The sequence below is a fragment of the Saimiri boliviensis genome, chromosome 4 (assembly GCF_048565385.1).
Source record: "Saimiri boliviensis isolate mSaiBol1 chromosome 4, mSaiBol1.pri, whole genome shotgun sequence".
NCBI classification, from domain to species: domain Eukaryota; kingdom Metazoa; phylum Chordata; class Mammalia; order Primates; family Cebidae; genus Saimiri; species Saimiri boliviensis.
In genome coordinates, this window is record NC_133452.1 from 156071034 (window position 1) to 156092153 (window position 21120).

General features: G+C 43.4%; 2 protein-coding genes across 3 annotated transcripts in view; one reads left to right on the forward strand and one right to left on the reverse strand.

The window, feature by feature from the left end:
• Window positions 1-11934: 11934 nt before the first annotated feature.
• On the reverse strand, window positions 11935-14183 carry NHLRC1 (NHL repeat containing E3 ubiquitin protein ligase 1). The gene has a single exon (XM_003927318.4). It carries the CDS (start codon window positions 14106-14108, stop codon window positions 12921-12923), a length of 1188 nt encoding a protein of 395 aa, XP_003927367.1. The 5' UTR covers window positions 14109-14183; the 3' UTR covers window positions 11935-12920.
• A 95-nt stretch (window positions 14184-14278) lies between these two features.
• The window catches only part of KDM1B (lysine demethylase 1B), a 106504-nt gene continuing 99662 nt past the window's right edge, over window positions 14279-21120 (forward strand). For both annotated transcript variants that reach the window (XM_074398488.1, XM_010338023.3), the window contains exon 1: window positions 14279-14589. The gene's annotated coding sequence lies outside the window, so the exon portion shown is untranslated. The remainder of the gene's footprint in view (window positions 14590-21120) is intronic.

Sequence of the window (21120 nt, forward strand, 5' to 3'; positions counted from 1 at the left end):
AAATTAAATACCATATTTTGAAATAATTTGTGAGTCATTGAAGAAACCAAAAAAAGAAACTAAAAAATGTTTGAACCAAATGATAATACACATCCACATGTCAAAATCTCTGGGATGCTGCTCAATCTGCACTGAGAGGGAAATTCCTAGCTTTTAGTGCTTATATTAGAAAAGAATAAAGTTTTAAAATCAATATCCTACATTTCTACCTTAAGAATCTAGAAAAACTATACTTAATCCAAAATAAACAGGACAAAAAAAAAAAAAAGAAAGAAAAGGAATCAACAAAATGTAAAGGATGACAAATAATGGAGAAACACAATAAGGTCAAAAGGTGCTTCTTTGAATTTGTGAGGAAAAATCAGTAAACCCCTAGCTAGACAAATTAAAAAAAAATCAAGAGAGATGTCTGGGCACAGTGGCTCATGCCTGTAATCTCAGTGCTTTTGAAGGCTGAGGCAGGTGGATCACTGCAGGCCAGGAGTTTGAAACCAGCCTGGACAACATGGTGAAATCCTCTCTACTAAAAACACAAAATTAGCTGGATGTGATGGCGCATGCCTGTAGTCCCAGCTACTCGGGAGGCTGAGGCAGGAGAATCTCTTGAAGCCGGAAGGTGGAGGTTGCAGTGAGCTGAGATTGTGTCACTGCACTCCAGCCTGAATGACAGAGGGAGACTCCTCAAAAAAAAAAAAAAAAAGAAAGAAAAAAAGAGAGAGAGAATATATATATTACCAATATCAAGAATGAGAAAAGAGTTACCAATAAAGAGCCTATAGACTTTTAAATGATAAAATAGGGCATATTTTAATGTTACTGTACAAATTCCTTGAAAAATGCTAGCTACAAAACTTACACAACATGAAGCAAAAATATGAATTGCCATATATATATATATATGAAATTAAATTAATAATTTTAAAACTGTTGCTGGGTGCAGTGGCACACACCTGTAAATCCCAGCACTTTGGGTGGCTGAGGCAGGAGGATCACTTGAGCACTTGAGTCCAGGAGTTTGAGACAAGCCTGGGCAATATGGTGAAACCCCATCTCTTCAAAAAAATACAAAAAATTAGCCAGGCATGGTGGCATGTGCCTGGAGTCCCAGCTACTCAAGGGGCTGAGGTGAGAGGATTGCTTTAGCCTGGGAGGTGGAGGTTGCAGTGAGCTGAGATCACACTACTGCACTCTAGTTGCATGACAGCGTGAGACTTTTTCTCAAAACAAAACAAAACAAAAAAATTAGAAACCTTTGCACCAAGAAAACCGTTGGCCACAAGATTTCACTAGTGAATTCTATCAAACGTTTAAGAAGTTATATTAACAATACACAAATTCTTTCAGAAAATAAAGGAGAGAACACTTCCTAACCCACTTACAAAGCCAGCATACCCCTAATGCCAAAACCTGATGAAGATATTACCCTCCCCTTCAAAAAATGTAAATTGACAAACATAATTCAAGAAATGCATTTGGATATCTTCATCTATTTTAGTTGTGCAGATACTTGTAGCAAATTTAACAAATGCATGTAAAGCATTTATTCATAAGAAGAGAGGAAATAATAATTTTACCATTTATATTTTAGTGCCCACCAGGGAGAACTGGTATGACCTTGAGGAAATTCACTCCAGAATGTGATAGAATTGGCCTCCTGTAACATCAATTTCACAGTTACTCCAGGCATATCATTCAGTGGTTTGAAAACAGACATACACTACACACAGTCGTGTATCTTGGAAGAAAACTCATCACGCTAAAGTTTATTTTGGAACACCTTGCTCATCAGAAAGCAAGCTGGGCAGAGGGCATAAATGGCTGATGCAAAGAAATTGGAGCAGGAGGCTGCTTTGATCCTTACCACACATGTCACCATCCAGTCCTGCTGCTGATGTTTTAGTTCACATATTTAAAGAGCTTTCCTCCCTTTGTCCAGCAGCAGTAATAAATCACCCCCACGAATGGCGAAAACAATATCCTGAAAACATACTCTAAGTTGAACTTTCCCAGTTATCATACAAACTTTGATGTAATTTAAAAGACTGTTATATTAATATCAAAGTTAAATTCAAGACAAAAAACATTAAAAGGGATAAAGAAAGTAATTTTTCTTGGCCAGGCGGGATGGCTTACACCTGTAATCCCACACTTTGGGAGGCCAAGGCGGGCGGATCACCTGAAGTCAGGAGTTTGAGACAAACCTGGCCAACGTGGTGAAACCCCCATCTCTACTAAAAATACAAAACTTAGCCGGGCGTGGTGACGGGCTCCAGTAATCCGAGCTACTCTGGAGGCTGAGGCAGGAGAACTGCTTGAACCCAGGAGGCGGAGGTTGCAGGGAACTGAGATCATGACATTGCACTCCAGCCTGGGGGACAAGAGCGAAACTCCATCTCAAAACAACAACAACAAAAAAGATGAGGCACTTAAGTAGAGTTCATGTAAATTTTACTTGCATAAAACTTACATACAGAATTTTCTCTCTGTGGATTATGACACTTCCATTATGAAACTTGAGACTTCTGCTTAACCTCAAATTTTATCTGTATCTTTATCACTTTTTTCTTCTTTCTTCTCATCACTTCACAAAAATTGGGTTTTGTTCACAGCAAGAGCTGGTCACATTGCCCCTTGCAGTTAAGCTGCAAGGAGCTAGGAACTGTGGAAGGCAAATGGAATATTTGGTAAATCAAGCTCCCTCTGTTGCTCTCTCTCTCTCTCTCTCTCTGAGAGCTCTTGTATCTCATGTTTTGGAATTTCCAAAATTGAACTTCAATTAAATGCCACTAAAATTTCCTTTTTGGCAAAAAATTTGCAGTTTATGTGATACATTCACTGTTTTACAAAATTTGTATATGTGAAATGATTTTCAGGAATACAAATTCCATAGTGATGAGAGTCAACTCAATTGAAAAATGGTTGGCGGGGCACGGTGGCTCAAGCCTGTAATCCCAGCACTTTGGGAGGCCAAGGCGGGTGGATCACAAGGTCAAGAGATCGAGACCAGCCTGGTCAATATGGTGAAACCCCGTCTCTACTAAAAATAGAAAAAATTAGCTGGGCATGGTGGCGCATGCCTGTAATCCCAGCTACTCAGGAGGCTGAGGCAGGAGAATTGCCTGAACCCAGGAGGCGGAGGTTGCGGTGAGCCGAGATCGCGCCATTGCACTCCAGCCTGGGTAACAAGAGTAAAACTCCGTCTCACAAAAAAAAAAAAAAAAAAAGAAAAGAAAAATGGTAACAGTTGTTTTGCCTAATTAAAAGTGATTAAATGTGTGTATGCTTAGCTATATTTTCCAGTTCTACAAAGAGCAGGTGTTACTCCTCTTCAGGGGGAAAATTCCAAAGAAATGATTCTCAAATCAAAGGCACATAAGAGAGAGAAACAGAAGAAAACTCTGGGACCTCAGTGTTTGGAAAGAGTGTCCTCTTAACAGGCTAAGCTTTTGACATTTGACACATGGCTTTTTTTTTTTTTTTTTTTTTTTTTTTTTTTTTTTTTTTTTTGAGATAGTGTCTCACTCTGTTGCTCAGGCTGGAGTGCAGTGGCGCAATCTTGGCTCACTGCAACCTCTGCCTCCCAGGTTCAAGTGATTCTCCTGCCTCAGCCTCCAGAGTAGCTGGGATTACAGGTATCTGCCACCATGCCCGGCTAATTTTTGTATTTTTAGTAGAGACGTGGTGTCACCATGTTGGTCAGGTTGATCTTGAACTCCTGACCTCAAATGATCCGCCCACCTTGGCCTCCCAAAGTGCTTGGATTACAGGCATGAACCACTGTGCCCGGTGGGCACATGGCTCTTAAAGTTTCTCCCCACCTTTTAGGTTAAGCCCTGCACAACACTCTGGCATCAGATCAGAGAGCTGTAGAGCACTGTGCGCTAGACAGCCAAAGAATTACATTCACAGTTTTCTGAAAATAAGAACATTTTATTAAACAAAAAAACAACAAAAAAACAAAGACATTTGGTTTAAGGGAAATAGCAGAACGTGACCTCCATCACCAAGACCTCCCCTGAGACCCAATCACAGCTCCAGCTCTTGTCATATAAATAGGTGTCTCGCCACAGTACCTCTCAAAAGGGACATTATCTAGGGCTTCTACAAATTGATAGGAATGATAACTATAAATCCCACGAAGGAATGGTTGGGATATTAGTTTGCTCTAGAGCAGTGATACCCTACCCTGGCTGTAAAATAGATTTACCTGTGAGAGATTTTAAAAAGTACCTGCTTTTCTCCAACCTAAAGCACCAGATGTCAGTTGTGTCACCTTGGGTAAGTCGCTCCATCCCTGTGAGTCTCGGCTGCTTCTCCTGTAAAGTCACCTTAATAAAACCTGCACTGTCTACTTCAAGAAATGTGAGGATCAAATCAATTAATGGCTTTGTGAAACAAGTATTAGTGAACAAAAATGTTAATTATGTTTACTCGCTTTAACCACATTCCTTGTAACCAAAGGCCTCTTTCTATAACAAGGACAGGCACTGCTGGAATACATTTGAGGGCCATGAATGAAGTTATCTGGCCCCTGTAGGGACTGAGCCTTAGGATTTTACACTAATTAGGCCTTATTTATGCAATGAGTAAAAAGACTGGCCTCATGATTATGGTCTAATTGGTTAACTTGGAAAAACTACAATGTTCTCTTGGGCCAGCATGAATACAAATCTTGAGGCCATCTGAAAAAGAAACAATAAAATTTATATGGAACTACAAAAGACTCAGAATAGCCAAAGGTATCCTAACCAAAAAGAACAAAACTGGAGGAATCACATTACCTGACTTCAATTTATACTATAGAGCTATAATAACCAAAACAGCATGGTACTGGCATAAACACAGATACATAGACCAGTGAAACATAATACAGAACCCAGAAATAAATCCATACACCTACAGTGAACTAATTTCCAACACAGCTTCCAAGAACATACATTGGGGAAAGAACCGTCTTTTCAATAAATTATGCCGGGAAAACTGGATATCCATGTGCAGAAGAATAAAACTAGACCCCTACATCTCACCATATACAAAAATTTTTTAAATGGATTAAAGACTTAAATCTAAGACTTCAAACTATAAAACTTATGAGACAACATTGAGAAAGCTCTCCAGGACGTTGGACTGGGCAAAGACTTCTTTAGTAATATCCCATGGGCAGGCAACTGAAGCACAATGGACAAATGGAATCACATCAAGTTAGAAAGCTTTTGTCCAGCAAGGAAAACAACAAACAAAGTGAAAAGATACACCACAGAATGAAATAAGTATCTGTGAACTACTCATCTGCCAAAGGATTAACAACCAAACATATAAGGAGCTCAAACACCTCTATAGGAAAAAACAATCTAATAATCTGACCTAAAAATGGGCACAAGATCTGAAAATGGGCAGAAGAACTGATTTCTCAGAAGAAGATACACAAATGGCAAACAGGTACGTGAGAAAGGCTTCAATATCAGAGAAATGCCAATCAAAACTGCAATGAGAGATCATGTCACCCCAGGTAAAATGGCTGGAGAGGGTGTAGAGAAAAAGGGACTCTCATGCAGCACATTGGTATAACTGCTGTAGAAAACAGTTTGGAGTTTCCTTAGAAAACTAAAAATAGAGCTACCATACAATCCAGCAATTAGATTCCTAGGTATGTACCCACCAAAATGGAAATCACTATATGGAAGAGATATGTGCATTCTCTTGTTTATTGCAGCACTATACACAATAGCCAAGATTTGGAAGCAACCTGAGTGTCTGTCTACAGATGAATGGATAAGGAAAATGTGGTACATACACACAGTGGAGTACTATATAGCCAAAAAAAAAAAAAAAAAAAACAAAAAACGAGATCCTGTCATTTGCAACAACATGGATGGAACTGGAGATCACTATGTTAAGTGAAATAAGCCATGCATAAATGACAATCATTGCATATTCTCTTGTATCTCTTGCATATTCTCTTAGGAGCTGAAAATTTTAAAAATTGAGCTCATGGAGATAGAGAATAGAAAGATGGTTACCAGAAGCTGGGAAGGATAGTAGGGGGCCTAGTTGGAATGTGGTGGGGCAGCGAGTAAAAGATCAAGCCCCAGTGTGTGTGTGTGTGTGTGTGTGTGTGTTCCTAGCCTCTGACTTTTAGATCCTTTCCCACTACAGAGATCAATGAGGAATACAGAAAGGTCCATTTCCTAGTCCTAGTTCTGCTCTTCACTACCTGTGTGACCTAGACTAGTCTTTTTACATGTGTAGGTCTTGATTGTCGTTTATAATTATAATAACAACTTGTCTACATTTCTTTTCAGTCCTGCAACTCTATGGCTTGACACACAATGTTATCTGATCATTTTATAAGCGATTTCAGATTTTCAGTGTAGCTACTTTTATGACATTGTTAGGGAAGCTGATGATTGACTTGGCCAAAGTCCTTTGTCAGGAAATTAAGCTCCTATAAATAATATCATTATTTTTGCAGAAAAGTATGAGCTGCTTTTTAACTACTATAATATGTATACTGTATCTTACAATTTGCAGCCTGGTAGTCAACAAATGTCTGTGGTTGGGCTGTCCATGCTGTATGGTGGCACCCGGGAAAGGCAGAATCTTCCTTATGTGCCCATTATTAACCAAACGTTGCCCAAAGATGAGTCTGACAGCTCTCCAAGTGCACCACCAGGTGAATGATCCAGAAACATGTTAGTTCATTCTCTTCCCTCCAGATGGAGTTGGCATCACAGATATCACCTGATATTGGAAAGCTTGGGGATCGTGTTGTCTCCACTCTTCATCACGTGACAAAGGATGTGACTCATGAAGATCAGGCAACCTCAATATCTCAAAGTACTGTGTATTTAGGTGAAAATGGAAATGGAAAACCTGGTGGTTTAGAACATGAGGTTTTTCATTCAATTCCAACCCCGGCTACCACAAAGTCACCATAATCCTTTGTAACTCTTTGAGTCACTCCGCAAACCCACCACAAACTGCTTTAATTCTAGACCAGCTTCTCCAAGCTACCCAGCTACCTGCACCACTTCCCTTTTATCAATGAAAGAAATACATAGTGTAGAAAAATTTCTTGGGAAAAACATGTTGATTCAACAAATATTTTCGAATGCCTGCAATGTGTCAAACACTGTTCCAGGCACTAGGGATACACTTGGGAATGGCACAGACATCTTTCATAAAGTTTACATTCCAGAGGGCTAGAAGCTGGCCAAACAAAACCAAACCAAACAAAATCAAAAACCTCCATGCTTTCGATTCTTCATATTTTTTTAAACAGGCTCCAAGTTGTCATTATCTTTCTTAAAATGTGCCATCCCAAAATTGAGCAAAAACTCCATTCAAGTATTCTCAAATGAAACTTGGATCATAATGAAAGTATATTTTTAGGGTGGGCATGATGGCTCATGCCTGTAATCCCAGCATTTTGGGAGGTCAAGGGCCCCCTGGACCATTTGAGCCCAGGAGTTTGAGACCAGCCTGGGAAAGATAGTGAGACTCTGTAAAAAGTAATTAAAAATCTGCTGAGTGTGGTGGTATGTACTTGTAGTCCAGGCTACTTGGAGGCTGAGGAGAGAGGATTGCTTGAGCCCAAGATCGAGGCTGCAGTGAGTTATGATCATGCCATGCACTCCAGCCTGGGTGACAGAGTGAGACCCTGTCTCTTAAAAAACATCAATCTATATATAATCTTTTATGAATATTTAAATAGAGATGGGGTTTCACCATGTTGCCCAGGCTGGTCTTGAACTCCTGAGCTCAAGCAATCCTCCTGCCTCAGCCTCCAAAGTGCTGGGATTACAGGCGTGTGCCACGAATCTTGGCCAAAAAAAAAAAAAAAAAAAAAAAAGGTATTTTTAAATATTTACATTTACCTTTGTCAAGGTAGTAGGATCAAATATATTTTATTTAAGTTCGTTGGTTTGATTTTTAAGTCTTAAATATTTCGGCCTGTGGTATGTGAGTCTCTACTTGTTCTTTGGTATTATACCCTACCAGAATTAGGGATTGATGAGTTGGTGGGAGAGTGTTTCTCCCCACAGAATTACTTTCTTATTCATGGCATCAAAGTCTGTACATTTCAGACCAATTTTCTCCAAACCAATCAGCTAAATATTAGATTTTTTTTTTTTTTTTTTAAGACAGAGTCTCCCTCTGTTGCCCAGGCTGGAGTGCAGTGGCGTGATCTCAGCTCACTGTAATCTCCACCTTCCAGGCTCAAGTGATTCTCCTGCCTCAGCCTCCTAAGTAGCTGAGATTACAGGCACCCGCCACCATGCCTGGTTAATTTTTTGTATTTTTTGGAAGAGACAGGGTTAGCCAGGATGGTCTCGATCTCCTGACCTCATGGTCTGCGTGCTCAGCCTCTCAAAGTGCTGGGATTACAGGAGACTGCTACCACACTATTTTTTGTATTTTTCGTAAAGACAGGATTTCACCATGTAGGCCAGGCTGGTCTCCAACTCCTGACCTGAGATGATCCGCCCGCCTTGGCCCCCCAAGCTCTGGGATTATACGCATGAGCCACTGCACAGGGCCAAAATATTATAACTTTTGATAGGTACTTTCTGTTGCCAAAAAACAGAGATTTGTGCACGTTAGCTGAAGCAGTGGAGCATTTACTATAAGAATTCGCTTGGCATAGGAGAGAGTCATTAGGACTCCAAGAACAGAAACCATAGTGCAGCTCAGCCTTGCAGAGAGGCAGAGTGGAGTCGGGGCAGCTTGAGGGATCTTGCAGTAGGGACCATCATGTTGGTGCCCTGGAGGTAACATGACTCCAAGCCACTGCTTCTTTGGATGGATTTCTTCCTCCCGTTCTTACTCGGTTTCCTGTGAGTTTTGTCTTCTCTCTGCCTCATAGCTTCTTATTCGTGGTGTGGCTTGCCCACAGGGACTCTCTGCACCCCTGTAAATCAGCCTATCAGCTTAACATGCTCCACGTTTCTCAATTCAAAATATCAAGGACAAGAATGTAATTGAATCTCTGTGCTTCTTGTGGGGAAAATATATTTCTGTCAAGCCAATTCATAGCCAATTTCCTGGTCTCGTAAATACGTCTGGTGGAGCATCGTTGGTTGATTGCCCTTCTGTTAGGTGTGCACCCCTACCTGATTAGCTGTGATCCGAGGAGATATGTAATAGAAAACCTGGCTGCTGAGGGTGGGCTCATGATGTGGCAGTTTTTCCTAGAAGTGGCGGTGGGCACAGCAGACACCGTGGTTATTCATTACAGTAGTTGTGGTGAGTCTCGGTGGCCGCCCTATCATGTTTGCCACACATTCCCCAAAAAAACAGTTCATCTCCTGACCAGCCATGGTACACCGCCATGGTATATCTCTACAGTGTAACGCTAACACCAGTATATATTTCTCCTTCTGTGGCAGGTGTAAGGATTATTAAATTTGCTATCATCCGTAGTTCTTCCTCATTTTTCTGAGGTGCACAGGTTAATGCTTCTTCCCCAGAAGTTTCATAATTCACTTTAGGTGGGATCTGCACCCCACTTAGTTGGGGCCCAGGGAGGGTCTGCATAAGGCAATAGCAAAATGGTGATGGTTTGGGTCCTGGGATCCAGAGCTAGTTTTGCTAGAGGGGAGATATGAGTGTGAACCAATAGCTTAACAAAATGCCAAGGAAAGAGACTGAGAAAGCCAAGTCCAGGTGGCAAGTCCAGAGGACAGAACAAGGGGAAAAGCAGGAGACAATCCAAGAATCGGGAATTGGGCAAAGCTGGAACAGATGGAGGGTGAGGTGAGAACTGCTGACCCAGGCGCCGTCGTGTCTGTGTTTGCTTTTACGGACTCGCCAGGGAGCATGTGGGGGATGTTCTGGAAGAGCCTATTTCCTTTTCCTTCTCCCTTTACTCCATGGCACGTTCTTTTGTTTCAACCTCTGAGAGTCATTCCAACCCTTCTTCATTACCTTGGAAGCTTTTACTTTGTGCTGGGATTATTTTTTCCTGCCTGACTCAGAATTCTCCAATTTCTTTAATAATCTGGAGTTCGGCATGACGTAGCTCAAGCTCTTTAACCAGCTTGCTTTAAAGAACACAGTCTGGCAGGGGACGGTGGCTCATGCCTGTAATCCCAACACTTTGGGATGCTGAGGCAGGTGGATCACTTGAGGTCGGGAGTTCAAGACCAGCCTGGCCAACATAGTGAAACTCTGTCTCTACTAAAAATCCAAAAAGTAGCTTGGTGTGTGGTGGTAGGTGCCTGTAATCCCAGCTACTGGGAAGGCTGAGGCAGGAGAATCGCTTGAACCTGTGAGGCAGAGGTTGCAGTGAGCTGAGATCACACCATTGCACTCCAGCCTGGGCAACAGAGCCAGATCCCAGCTCAAAAACAAAGAACACAGTCTGGAAGACAAATTTTGCACTGCCTTACAGGCCACTGAAACTATTACCTGTGTGTGTGTGCTTGAGAATCAAGAACAGCAAGCTTTATGTCTTCCCCAAGGAAACTCTGCTCCTGTCTTACGACATTCCTGGGAAGAGCTGCTATATACAGTTCTTTTTATGTGGCGTATCCAGCCCCACCCCATCCCAAGGCTGATAATCTACCAAGGAAAGGTGGCAGTTACTCAGGTTGCTTGTTATCACAGGTTTGATACACTCCCACATGGTCTCACAGACGTACGCCTGATTCTTCATGTCAGGTAACCCACACGATAACCAGCAACACTACCTTGCTCACATGCCTCATGTGTCGCCCACTCCACCCCTTTACCATGACTGCTGTCTGCAAAGGACACCTGGTCAGCTTTATAGTCAGAGATGATGCCATTGATAATTCCAAAGAGAAAAATCTTTTGAATTGGTTCTACTAATCCTAAAATCATTAAATGTCATTGTTCCCAAGGAAGATGGCCTAAGCTCTATCCTCAGTAGCTCTGCTCACAAATGATCAGATAAGCCTGCATTCACGTCTCCCCCTGGAACAACGTTTCTTGTTATGTGTTTGGAATACCTGCCAAGTCACCAACCTAGGGGTGACTTCTAAGGGTGGGGTGTGTGCATGTGGGGAGAAGGGGTTTGCCCATAGAACTTCTGTTTAGAATGCATTTATAAACGGTGGGCTAGGGTGCCCCAAATCTTACTATTAGTGCTGTATGAGAGCACTGACAACAAAATGGGTTCTTGTGGAGTGGATGGGAGTTAGGCTCTCACTTTTACTTTATGTGGACCAGGTGCAGTGGCTGATTCCTATAGTCTCAGTGCTTTGGGAGGCCAAGGCAGGAGGATTGTTTGAGCCCAGGAGCTTGAAACTAGTTTGGGCAACAAAGCGAGATCCCATCCTTACGAAAAATTTAAAAATTAGCTGGGCATGGTGACACACACCTGCAGTCCCAGCTACTCAGGATGATGAGGCAGGATGATCACTTGAGCCCAGGGAGTCGAGGCTATAGTGAGCAGTGATCACTCCACTGTACTCCGGGTGACAGAGCAAGACCATGTCTAGAAACAAACAACCCACAAACGTGTAACATAAACATGTAACAGGAGCGTGTGACACTAGTATGTAGAGTGTTCTGCAATAGTTTAGAACTTACGCAAATATAGGCCTAGGTTGGGTGCTGTGGCTCATGCCTGTAATCCCAGCACTTTGGGAAGCCAAGGTGGGTGGATGACGAGGTCAGGAGTTCAAGACCAGGCTGGCCAAAATAGTGAAATCTTGTCTCTACTACACACACACACACACACACACACACACACACAATTAGCCAGGCATGGTGACAGGTGCCTGTAATCCCAGCTACTCAGGAGGCTGAGGCAGAGAATCGCTTGAACCCAAGAGGTAGAAGTTGCAGTGAGCCAAGATCACACCACTGAACTCCAGCCTGGGTGACAGAGCAAGACTCTGTCTAAAAAAAAAAAAAAACCCAAAACACACACACACACAACAAAAATAGGCCTTTCTAAAACAACCAAGTGATATTTTCTGAGTTTGTATAGTGGAGAAGATACAGGCATTAAAAGACATGTTTATCTTTTTAATAAGTAGTTCAATTGTTTTTCTTATTCATCTAATGTAACTTCATCTAATGTGCCATCAGAGCAATTGCAAGTTGAATCAAAGTAATGCCCACCACAAAATCCTTTTTCTCCTGAACTCTCCATAAAGTCTCCCTCTTTGCACATCTTTGTGATAGAATAATTAGCTACTTGTAAAGAGTGTACACATAGCAACTTTATACATTCACATATTTTCCCCCGCATCTGTTATCTTATTTAAGGGCAATTTATTTGGAGTCAGAATTGAATTCAAATAGTGACTATTGCAGTAAGTAACTGTGGCCTGGGGAAGTCACCTAAGGTCTCTGGGTTTCAGTTTTCTCACTTGTACAATGAGACTACTAATAAAAATTATGGCTGGGCAAGGTGACTATGCCCATAATCTTAGTACTTTGGGAGACTGAGGAAGGTGGATTGCTTGAGCTCAGGAGTTTGAGACCAGCCTGGGCAACAGGGTAAAACCCCATCTCTACTAAAATAAAAAAATTGGCTGGGTGTGGTAGTGCACGCCTTTGGTCTCAGCTACTTGGGAGGCTGAGGTGGAAGGATCACCTGACCCAGGGAAGTTGAAACTGTGCTGAGCCGTGATCATGTTACTGCACTCCAACCTCGGTGACAGAGCTTGACTCTATCTCAGAAAAAAAAAAAAAAAAAAAAAAAAAAAATTACCTCACTGGGTAGTATGGATTAAACAAACTAATATTTGCAAATTTCCTTGCACAGAGTATGCATTCAATAAATAGTAGATTAGTCTCTAATAATTGTCTCCAGCTTTGTAAGTCTGCCAGACAGTTTTAATTATCCCTGTCTGGATAGATGAGTTTAAGTGACTTATCCAGGGTTAAACAATTAATTAATGGCAGCACTAGGACTTTTGATTCTAGAGCCCCACCCCAGCCCATCACCCCCAGTCAACTTTGTAGACCTTTATAGAATGAGATGCTGTGTCCAGCACAAGAAGAGAATTCTCCTTGGTGAAGGTAAGAGCCACAGGATGAGAAAGACCATGAGTGACCATGGGCTTTGGTACTGGAAACTCCTCAGGTTTTCCTAAGCAAAGGATAGCTGGACCAGATGTATCTGCAACAATCACATGTCCCTGGTGATCAAAGGTTACAGCTGAGGCAGTTATTTTGGAGGGAAAGTAGAGGCTCAGCCCAAAGGTATCCACCTGGCTAACAAGTTGCATACTTGAGCTAAACACTTTCACCCTGGTGCTGCAGACCCCACTCCCCAGGGCCAGGGGGTGCTCCAGGACTGCAACGGCCCCTGTGAGCCAAGACACTGCCACCCCACGGGGATTGCACAGATGAGCTTGCAACCTTTCAGTTCTCCGAAGGACCCCTTCGGCGAAGTCCACGTCCAGGAGGTGCAGGGACCCTGCCTCCGCATCAGTTACCACAATCCCATTCTGAGGGGTGGTCTCCACACCCCACGGTAAGGAGAATTGGCCTCCAATGACAAGCTTGATCTGGCCAAAAAAATCAAACACTTTAATGGAGCGATCTCCCGCGTCAGTGACAACCACATGGCAGTCGTTGGTGACGGTGACATCCACAGGGTACCTAATGTCTTGGGCAGCGTCCCCCTTCTCTCCAAACTGATGCGCGCATCCTCCCCCAGAGTCAAAAATCTTGACACGCCTCTTGCCGTCGTGCACCACCACGACCCGCCCTGTCTTGGGACAAAGCGCCAGTCCGGTGGGGTTGACCAGAGTCCCCCAGCCGCCGAAGGCGTGGTGGCAGGTGAGGGCTCCGGGGGCGCTGGGGGCAGCGCGGTGGGCGGCCGGGGACTGGCGAAGCGCCGAGCCCAGGAGCTCTATGAGGTGCAGCACCGGCAGGCAGTCGCTGGTGTCGCAGCCCCGGCAGGCTCGTCTGCAGAATGGGCACTCGAGGGCCAGCGTGCGTGGGTGCGCCAGGGCGGCCACGCAGGCCAGGCAGACCACGTGGCCGCAGGACAGGTTGCGCGGGCGCCGCTGCTGCCGGTGGCCAAACCTCTCAAAGCACACCTTGCACTCGAGCAGACTGATCTCCGCCTCGCGCATGAGCTCCTGCAGCTCCGGCCGGCTCCCCGAGGCTTCGGCCCCCATGGCGGGTCCTGCGCACTCCCGCGGCGCCGCCCGGCCGTGCCCCAGCGACGCCCTTGGTCACGGTCACAGGCACGGTCACGGGGTCGGGCGTGCGCCCTGACGTCGAGCGCCGCGGGCCTCTGCACTGCGATCTGCTGCCCCTTGGTGGGCACGCGCGGCACTGTTTCCCGGGGGCCTGGTCGTGGACGTTTGCGAGACAGATCCACATGCGCGTTAAGACCTGTAATCGTCACAGTCATGGATGGATTGGGTACACTTTCAGGTGAGGAAACAAACCCACTGAGGACAACCGGATTGCTCCCTGTGACTCGGCTTGGAGGTGGCAAAGCAAGAACTAGAACCCAGTCTTCTCGCCCGGGGGGCCTAGCCGTGTCTCCAGTCTGCAGCTCTGGGTGCTGGGGCTGTCCAGGCGTAAAAACATGGTCCTTATGATCTGAACCGGAAAACACCAACACGCGAGAGAAGATAAACTCCAAGGGAGGTAAGGCAGATGTGCATATTTCTTTTGTGTCTTCTATCACACTCGTTAAGTCAATGTTGAATGAATACACACTTGTAAAATGAATTCGTGCATGAATGAAGGAATGTTATAGAACAACAACAACAAAAAAATCCACTAGGTGAATGAGTGTGGGATGGGGGAACCGTGGCTGGAAGTATCTTGCAGAGTAATTAGTATGAAATAAGAAAGCTGTTAGTTAATAATAAATACCATAGAACTTTATCTATCTATATTTTAAAAATTGTGTTTTAGGTTTTGGGGTACATGTGAAGAACATGTAAGATTGTTGCATAGGTACACACGTGGCAGTGTGGTTTGCTGCCTTCCTCCCCATCACCTATATCTGACATTTGTCCCCATGTTATCCCTCCCCAACTCCCCAGCCCACACTGTCCCTCCTCTGGTTCCCCACCACAGACCCCAGTGTGTGATACTCCCCTCCCCATGCCCATGTATTCTCATTGTTCAACACCTACCTATGAGTGAGAACATGTGTTGTTTGATTTTCTGTTCTTGTGTCAGTTTGCTGAGAATGATGGTTTCCAGGTTCATCCATGTCCCTACAAAGGACACCAGCTCATCGTTTTTAATGCCTGGATAGTATTCCATGGTGTGTATGTGCCACGTTTTCCTTGTCTCGTCTATCATCGATGGGCATTTGGGTTAGTTCCAAGTCTTTGCTATTGTAAACAGTGCTGCAAGGAACATTCGTGTGCATGTGTCCTTATAGTAGAACGATTTATAATCCTTTGGATATATACCCAGTAATGGGATTGCTGGGTTAAATAGAATTTCTATTTCTAGGTCCTTGAGGAATCGCCACACTGTCTTCCACAATGGCTGAACTAATTTACACTCCCACCAGCAGTGTAAAAGTGTTCCTATGTCTCCACATCTTCTCCAGCATCTGTTATCTCCAGATCTTTTAATGATCGACATTCTAACTGGCGTGAGATGGTATCTCAAGGTGGTTTTGATTTGCATTTCTGTAATAATCAGTGCTGAGCATTTTTCATATGTTTGTTGGCCTCATATATGTCTTCTTTTGTAAAGTATCTGTTCATATCCTTTGACCACTTTTGAATGGTTTTTTTTTTTTTCTTGTAAATCTGTTTTAGTTCTCTATAGATTCTGGATATTAGCCCTTTGTCAGATGGGTAGATTGCAAAAATTTTTTCCCATTCTGTTGGTTGCCAATGTACTCTAATGATTGTTTCTTTTGCTGTGCAGAAGCTGTGGAGTTTGATTAGATGTCTTTTGTCTATTCTGGCTTTTGTTGCCAATGCTTTTGGTGTTTTAGTCATGAAGTCCTTGCCTATGCCTATGTCCTGGATGGTTTACCTAGGTTTTCTTCTAAGGTTTTTACGGTATTTGGTTTTAAGTTTAAGTCTTTAATCTATCTGGAGTTAATTTTAGTGCAAGGTGTCAGGAAGGGGTCCAGTTTCTGCTTTCTGTACATGGCTAGCCAGTTTTCCCAACACCATATAATAAACAGGGAATCCTTTCCTCATTGCTTGTTTTTGTCAGGTTTGTCAAAGATCAGATGGTTGTAGATGTGTAGCATTGCCTCCGAGGCCTGTGTTCTGTTCCGTTGGTCTACATCTCTGTTTTGGTACCAGTACCATGCTGTTTTGATTACTGTAGCCTTGTAGTATAGCTTGAAGTCAGGTACCGTGATGCCTCCGGCTTTGTTCTTTTTGCTTAGAATTGGCTTGGCTATGCGGGCTCTCTTTTGGTTCCATATGAAGTTTCAGGTGGTTTTTTCCAGTTTTGTGAAGAAGGTCATTGGTAGCTTGATGGGGATAGCACTGAATCTATAAATTACTTTGGGCAGTATGGCCATTTTCACGATATTGGTTCTTCCTAACCATGAGCATGGAATGTTTCTCCATCTGTTTGTGTCCTCTCTTATTTCATTGAGCAGCGGTTTGTAGTTCTCTTTGAAGAGGTCCTTTTACATTCCTTGTTAGTTGTATTCCTAGGTATTTGATTCTCTTTGTAGTAATTGTGAATGGCAGTTCATTCTTGATATGGCTCTCTTTAAGTCTGTTATTGGTGTATAGAAATGCTTGTGATTTTTGCACATTGATTTTGTATCCTGAGACTTTGCTCAAGTTGCTTATCAGTTTCAGGAGATTTGGAACTGAGATGATGGGGTCTTCTAAATATATTATCATGTTATCTGCAAATAGAGACAATTTGACTTCCTCCTTTCCTAATTGATTACCCTTTATTTATTTTTCTTGCCTGATTGCTCTGGCTAGAACTTCCAATACTACATTGAATAGGAGTGGTGAGAGAGGACATCCTTGTCTAGTGCCAGATTTCAAAGTCTGACTCTGTCACCTAGCCTGGAGTGCAGGGGCATGATCACAGCTCACTGCAGCCTCCATCTCCCAGGCTCAAGTAATCCTCCCACTTCAGTGGCTGGGATTACAGGCATGCACCACCACACTAGGCTAATTTTTTTTGTTTATTTGTGGAGAGGAGGTTTCACTGTGTTGCCTCTGCTGGTCTTAAACTTGTGAAAATTGTGAACAATCTTCCCCACCTCTTGGCCTCCCAAAGTATCACTGTGCCCAGCCGACAGAATTCACATTATGCCTGCCCTGTTGTATTAGGGTGGTGCAAATGTAATCCCAGTGTTTGCCATTAAAAGTAATGGTTTTAATTACCGTTTGCCGTTAAAAGTAATGGCAAACATCGTGATTACTGTTGCATCAACCTCATAAATAGTTTACATAGATTATCTTATTTAAACCTCATAGCAATCCTAGAAGAATGTTATTTTTATCTTTTTTTCTGACAGAGTTCATAGAAGTCAAATATCTCGCCCAGGGTCACATGGCTAGGAAGTGGCTGGCCTGGAATTTGAAGCGAGGCAGTTTGACTTCGGAGTCCACACTGTTACCTATTTCAGTCATTTTCAAACTTCTTTGTACATGGTAAACATCTGGATCGCACCCAAAAAGTTTAATTGACCCATGGTGTGGTCTGGACAGCTGGGATTTATAAAAGCTTCCCAGGTGATTATAATGCACAGCCAGCTTTGAGCACCACTGCATTATAGTAATTCCTTCAAATGACACTAAGTTCAATTTTTCCAGTCTCTGTTGAGACCAAAAGCAAAGAGAATCTGCCATATTTTGGAAAATCTTCAAACAAGAGATAGCACACTCTGTGTGAAGAATCCATTGTGGTATTATAATCTCTTATTTTTCTTTTCTTTTCTTTTCTTTTTTTTTTTTGAGATGGAGTCTCACTCTGTCACCAGGCTGGAGTGCAATGTCACGACCTCAGCCTCCCAGGTTCAAACGATTCTTCTACCTCAGCCTCCCTCCCAAGTAGCTGGGAATACAGGCACATGCTACCACGTCCAGCTAATTTTTGTACTTTTAGTAGAGATGGGGTTTCACCATGTTGGCCAGGATGGTCTCTATCTCTTGACCTTGTGATCCGCCCACCTCGATCTCCCAAATTGCTGGGATTACAGGCGTGAGCCACCAAGCTTGGCCTTTTTGTTGTTGTTGTTTTGTTTTGACACAGTTTTACTCTTTTACCTAGGCTGGAGTGCAGTGGTGTGATCTCAGCTGACTGCAACCTCCACCTCCAGGGTTCAAGGGATCCTGACGCCTCGGCCTCCTGAGTAGCTGGAATTATAGGCACCCGCCACCATGCCTGGCTAAGTTTTATAGACATGGGGTTTTGCCCTGTTGGCCAAACTGGTGTCAAACTCTTGATGTCAGGTGATCCACCCGCCTCTGCCTCCCCAAGTGCTAGGGTTAGAGGTGTGAGCCACCACGCCTTGCCCTAATCTTTTGTTTTTAAGGAATTTCCCTCCAAATGTCTTATGTGAACATTGTGCTTAACAAAACCTTATATTACAGAATTTCTGTTACTTTAGAGATCATAATCATGATCATTCACCTTCTGATTTGCTAGATTTCTGAGAAAACACAGCATTTTGTCCCCTGTTAAGGCCCCTGGAGACAGCTTTAATGTAAGACGAGAAAGAACATTTTCTCATAAAATGTTATTTGACTCAAAGATTGTGTACTGGGACACAATAACCAACTTAATACCCTAATTTCTGACTACATTTCCATCCCAAATAAATAACCAACTAAATCACATCATTTATGCAATCACATCATTGCACAATTGATTAATAACAGAAATATCTTGAATTTCAGTCTAACATTTGGCATTTCCCGTGACTGTCATTTCCTCCTCGAAGGCTGAGCCTCCATGGATTTCCTCTGTGCTTTTCTCTGATATTCCTTAAATAGAGGGTCCTGGACTAGCGTACCCATCTTCCCTTGCTTCCAACTTGAACAAGCCCTGAGAATTGTGGGAGCAAAGGGCTTGAAAAGCAGAACATCTGGTTTCCAGAGTGGTCAGTGGCTGACCTATGAGCAAAGTACCATACTGTAGTGGAAGGAGAGTGGGGACCAAGCTCAGGATGGTTCCAGCAGAGAAGACAGCACATGGGGAAAGGGGAGTCAAGTGGGCTTCTGCTTGTATAGGTGGGGCAAATGTGCCAGACATATGCAGTTTAGAAGGAATCCAAGAACAAGTTTAAAGATGCAGTTACACCTCAGACTACCTGACAATGATGTAAGAGAAAGGAAGAGGACCAAGTCACATAGAATGGGCTTTGCTTCCAGCCTTGCCCTCCTCCCAGGGGCATCTCTGACCACCACGCTAATTTTTAAGCTCACGCCCCATGTTCTTGGCATCTCAGGGGTGAGGGCTGTGGTGTTAGGAGGAAGAATGGCTCTGTTTTGAACTTTTTGAGTGAGACCATACAAAAATGAGCTGGAGATGTATGTTTGGAAATGGGAATCTAGAGATTTGAGTGCATCTCATGTTCAGTGCAATTAAGTGTGCCTCAAGGTACCACCCTTGGTCTTTTTCTCTTAGCTTCCTACCTGTTCCCCTGAGCAATGTCATCTTCACTTCCTTATGGTTTAAATGACCACTTAGAAGCTGACAGCTCCCTGCCTGTACCCCGAACACAGCCATACCATGCTATATAGTAAAGCTGAATGTTCAGTCCCTACCCCTATAACCGGTGGTGCCTGAGAACAGGACTATCTTCAATAATCAATAAGCCTTTATCTGCTAGCACACCCAATAGTACTCAGATTGCTGAATGAATGCTGGCTCTAATAGCAGGAGAAAGATTAAATAATAACGGTGCTGCCACATGACAACATTATACAGCTATGCAAAAATCTTGCTTTTGAAAAATAGTGACACTGTTAGCAGTATACGGTCTTGACTACAAGTTGTCCAGGTTCTTGGCTTTTTGAACAAAAAATTGGTCAAAACTCACAGCAAAGCAGGGAAAGAATAAAGCAACAAAAGCAGAGATGAATTGAAAATGAAAGTGCACTCCACAGGGTGGGAGCTGGCTGAGCAGTGGTTCAAAGGCCCTGGTTACAGAATCTTCTGGGGTGCAAACACCTACTAGAGGTTTCCCATTGGCCAGTTCGTATTCACCCATGCAAATAAAGTGGTGGCCTGCATTTTTGGAAAGTCCTGAAAATCAATTGCTCTAAAATAATTTATATGTGGTATATCTTCCATCTTGAGACTTTAAGAAGTCAGTATTCCCCAATGAAGACACATATTACATAAAAGATCAACTACGTAAGGATATCTAATTTGATTATTTAAGATTCTCTGGGCACAAGTGTAAGAGAAGACTCGATCCCATGGACACAGGGTGTTCCTCCCCACCCTGGGTGGCTGGGCTTGAGGAAAAATGAAAATGGACCTAGAACACAGGTGGCCTCTCTGGTTCTCATCTCTTTCTGCAGATCAGCATTCTGTTTCTCAGATCCACGTGGTGGAATGTGGTTGCCCCACAACTCCCAGGTGTACACATTACAGATTCCCCAGTCAGCAGTCACCTTGCCTTTTTAGTCCCAAGTCCAAAAGTCTGTGAAGAGGGTCAGTGAAATGGCTCACCCCTGTAATCCCAGCACTTGGGTGGCCAAGGCAGGAGGCCTGCTTGAGGCAAGGAGTTCAACATCAGCCTGGGTAACAAAGTGAGATTCTTGTCTATATAAAAAAATAAAATCAAAAGTCTCGAGACAACTGTGTTGGTCCAACTTGGGTCAGTTGTCCATTCAACTGGTGACATAGGCAGAGTTAGGGAGTCATGGCTTCTGGAAGCCCACACTACAGGTTGGGTGCAGGTCCGAGAAGCAAGAATCATTGTGAGAAAGGAGTTGCTTCAGATTAATAGCCTTAAAAATCTATTAGACTGCATCAATGGCAGAGAGCTTCTAGGGTGGAAGCCAAGGGGAACAAGAGAGGTTGACAAGACATATCTCTAGAGAGAGCACCACAGCTTTCACCAATGTTGAAGGGGTACCCAAACCTCCCCATTAACAAGCTTTAAGCCAGCACATGGGCATGCGTGCACACACACACACAGGTAACTCATTTTTTATAATACACAACCATCCTACTAACATGAGCGAAATGAACAAGGTAAAC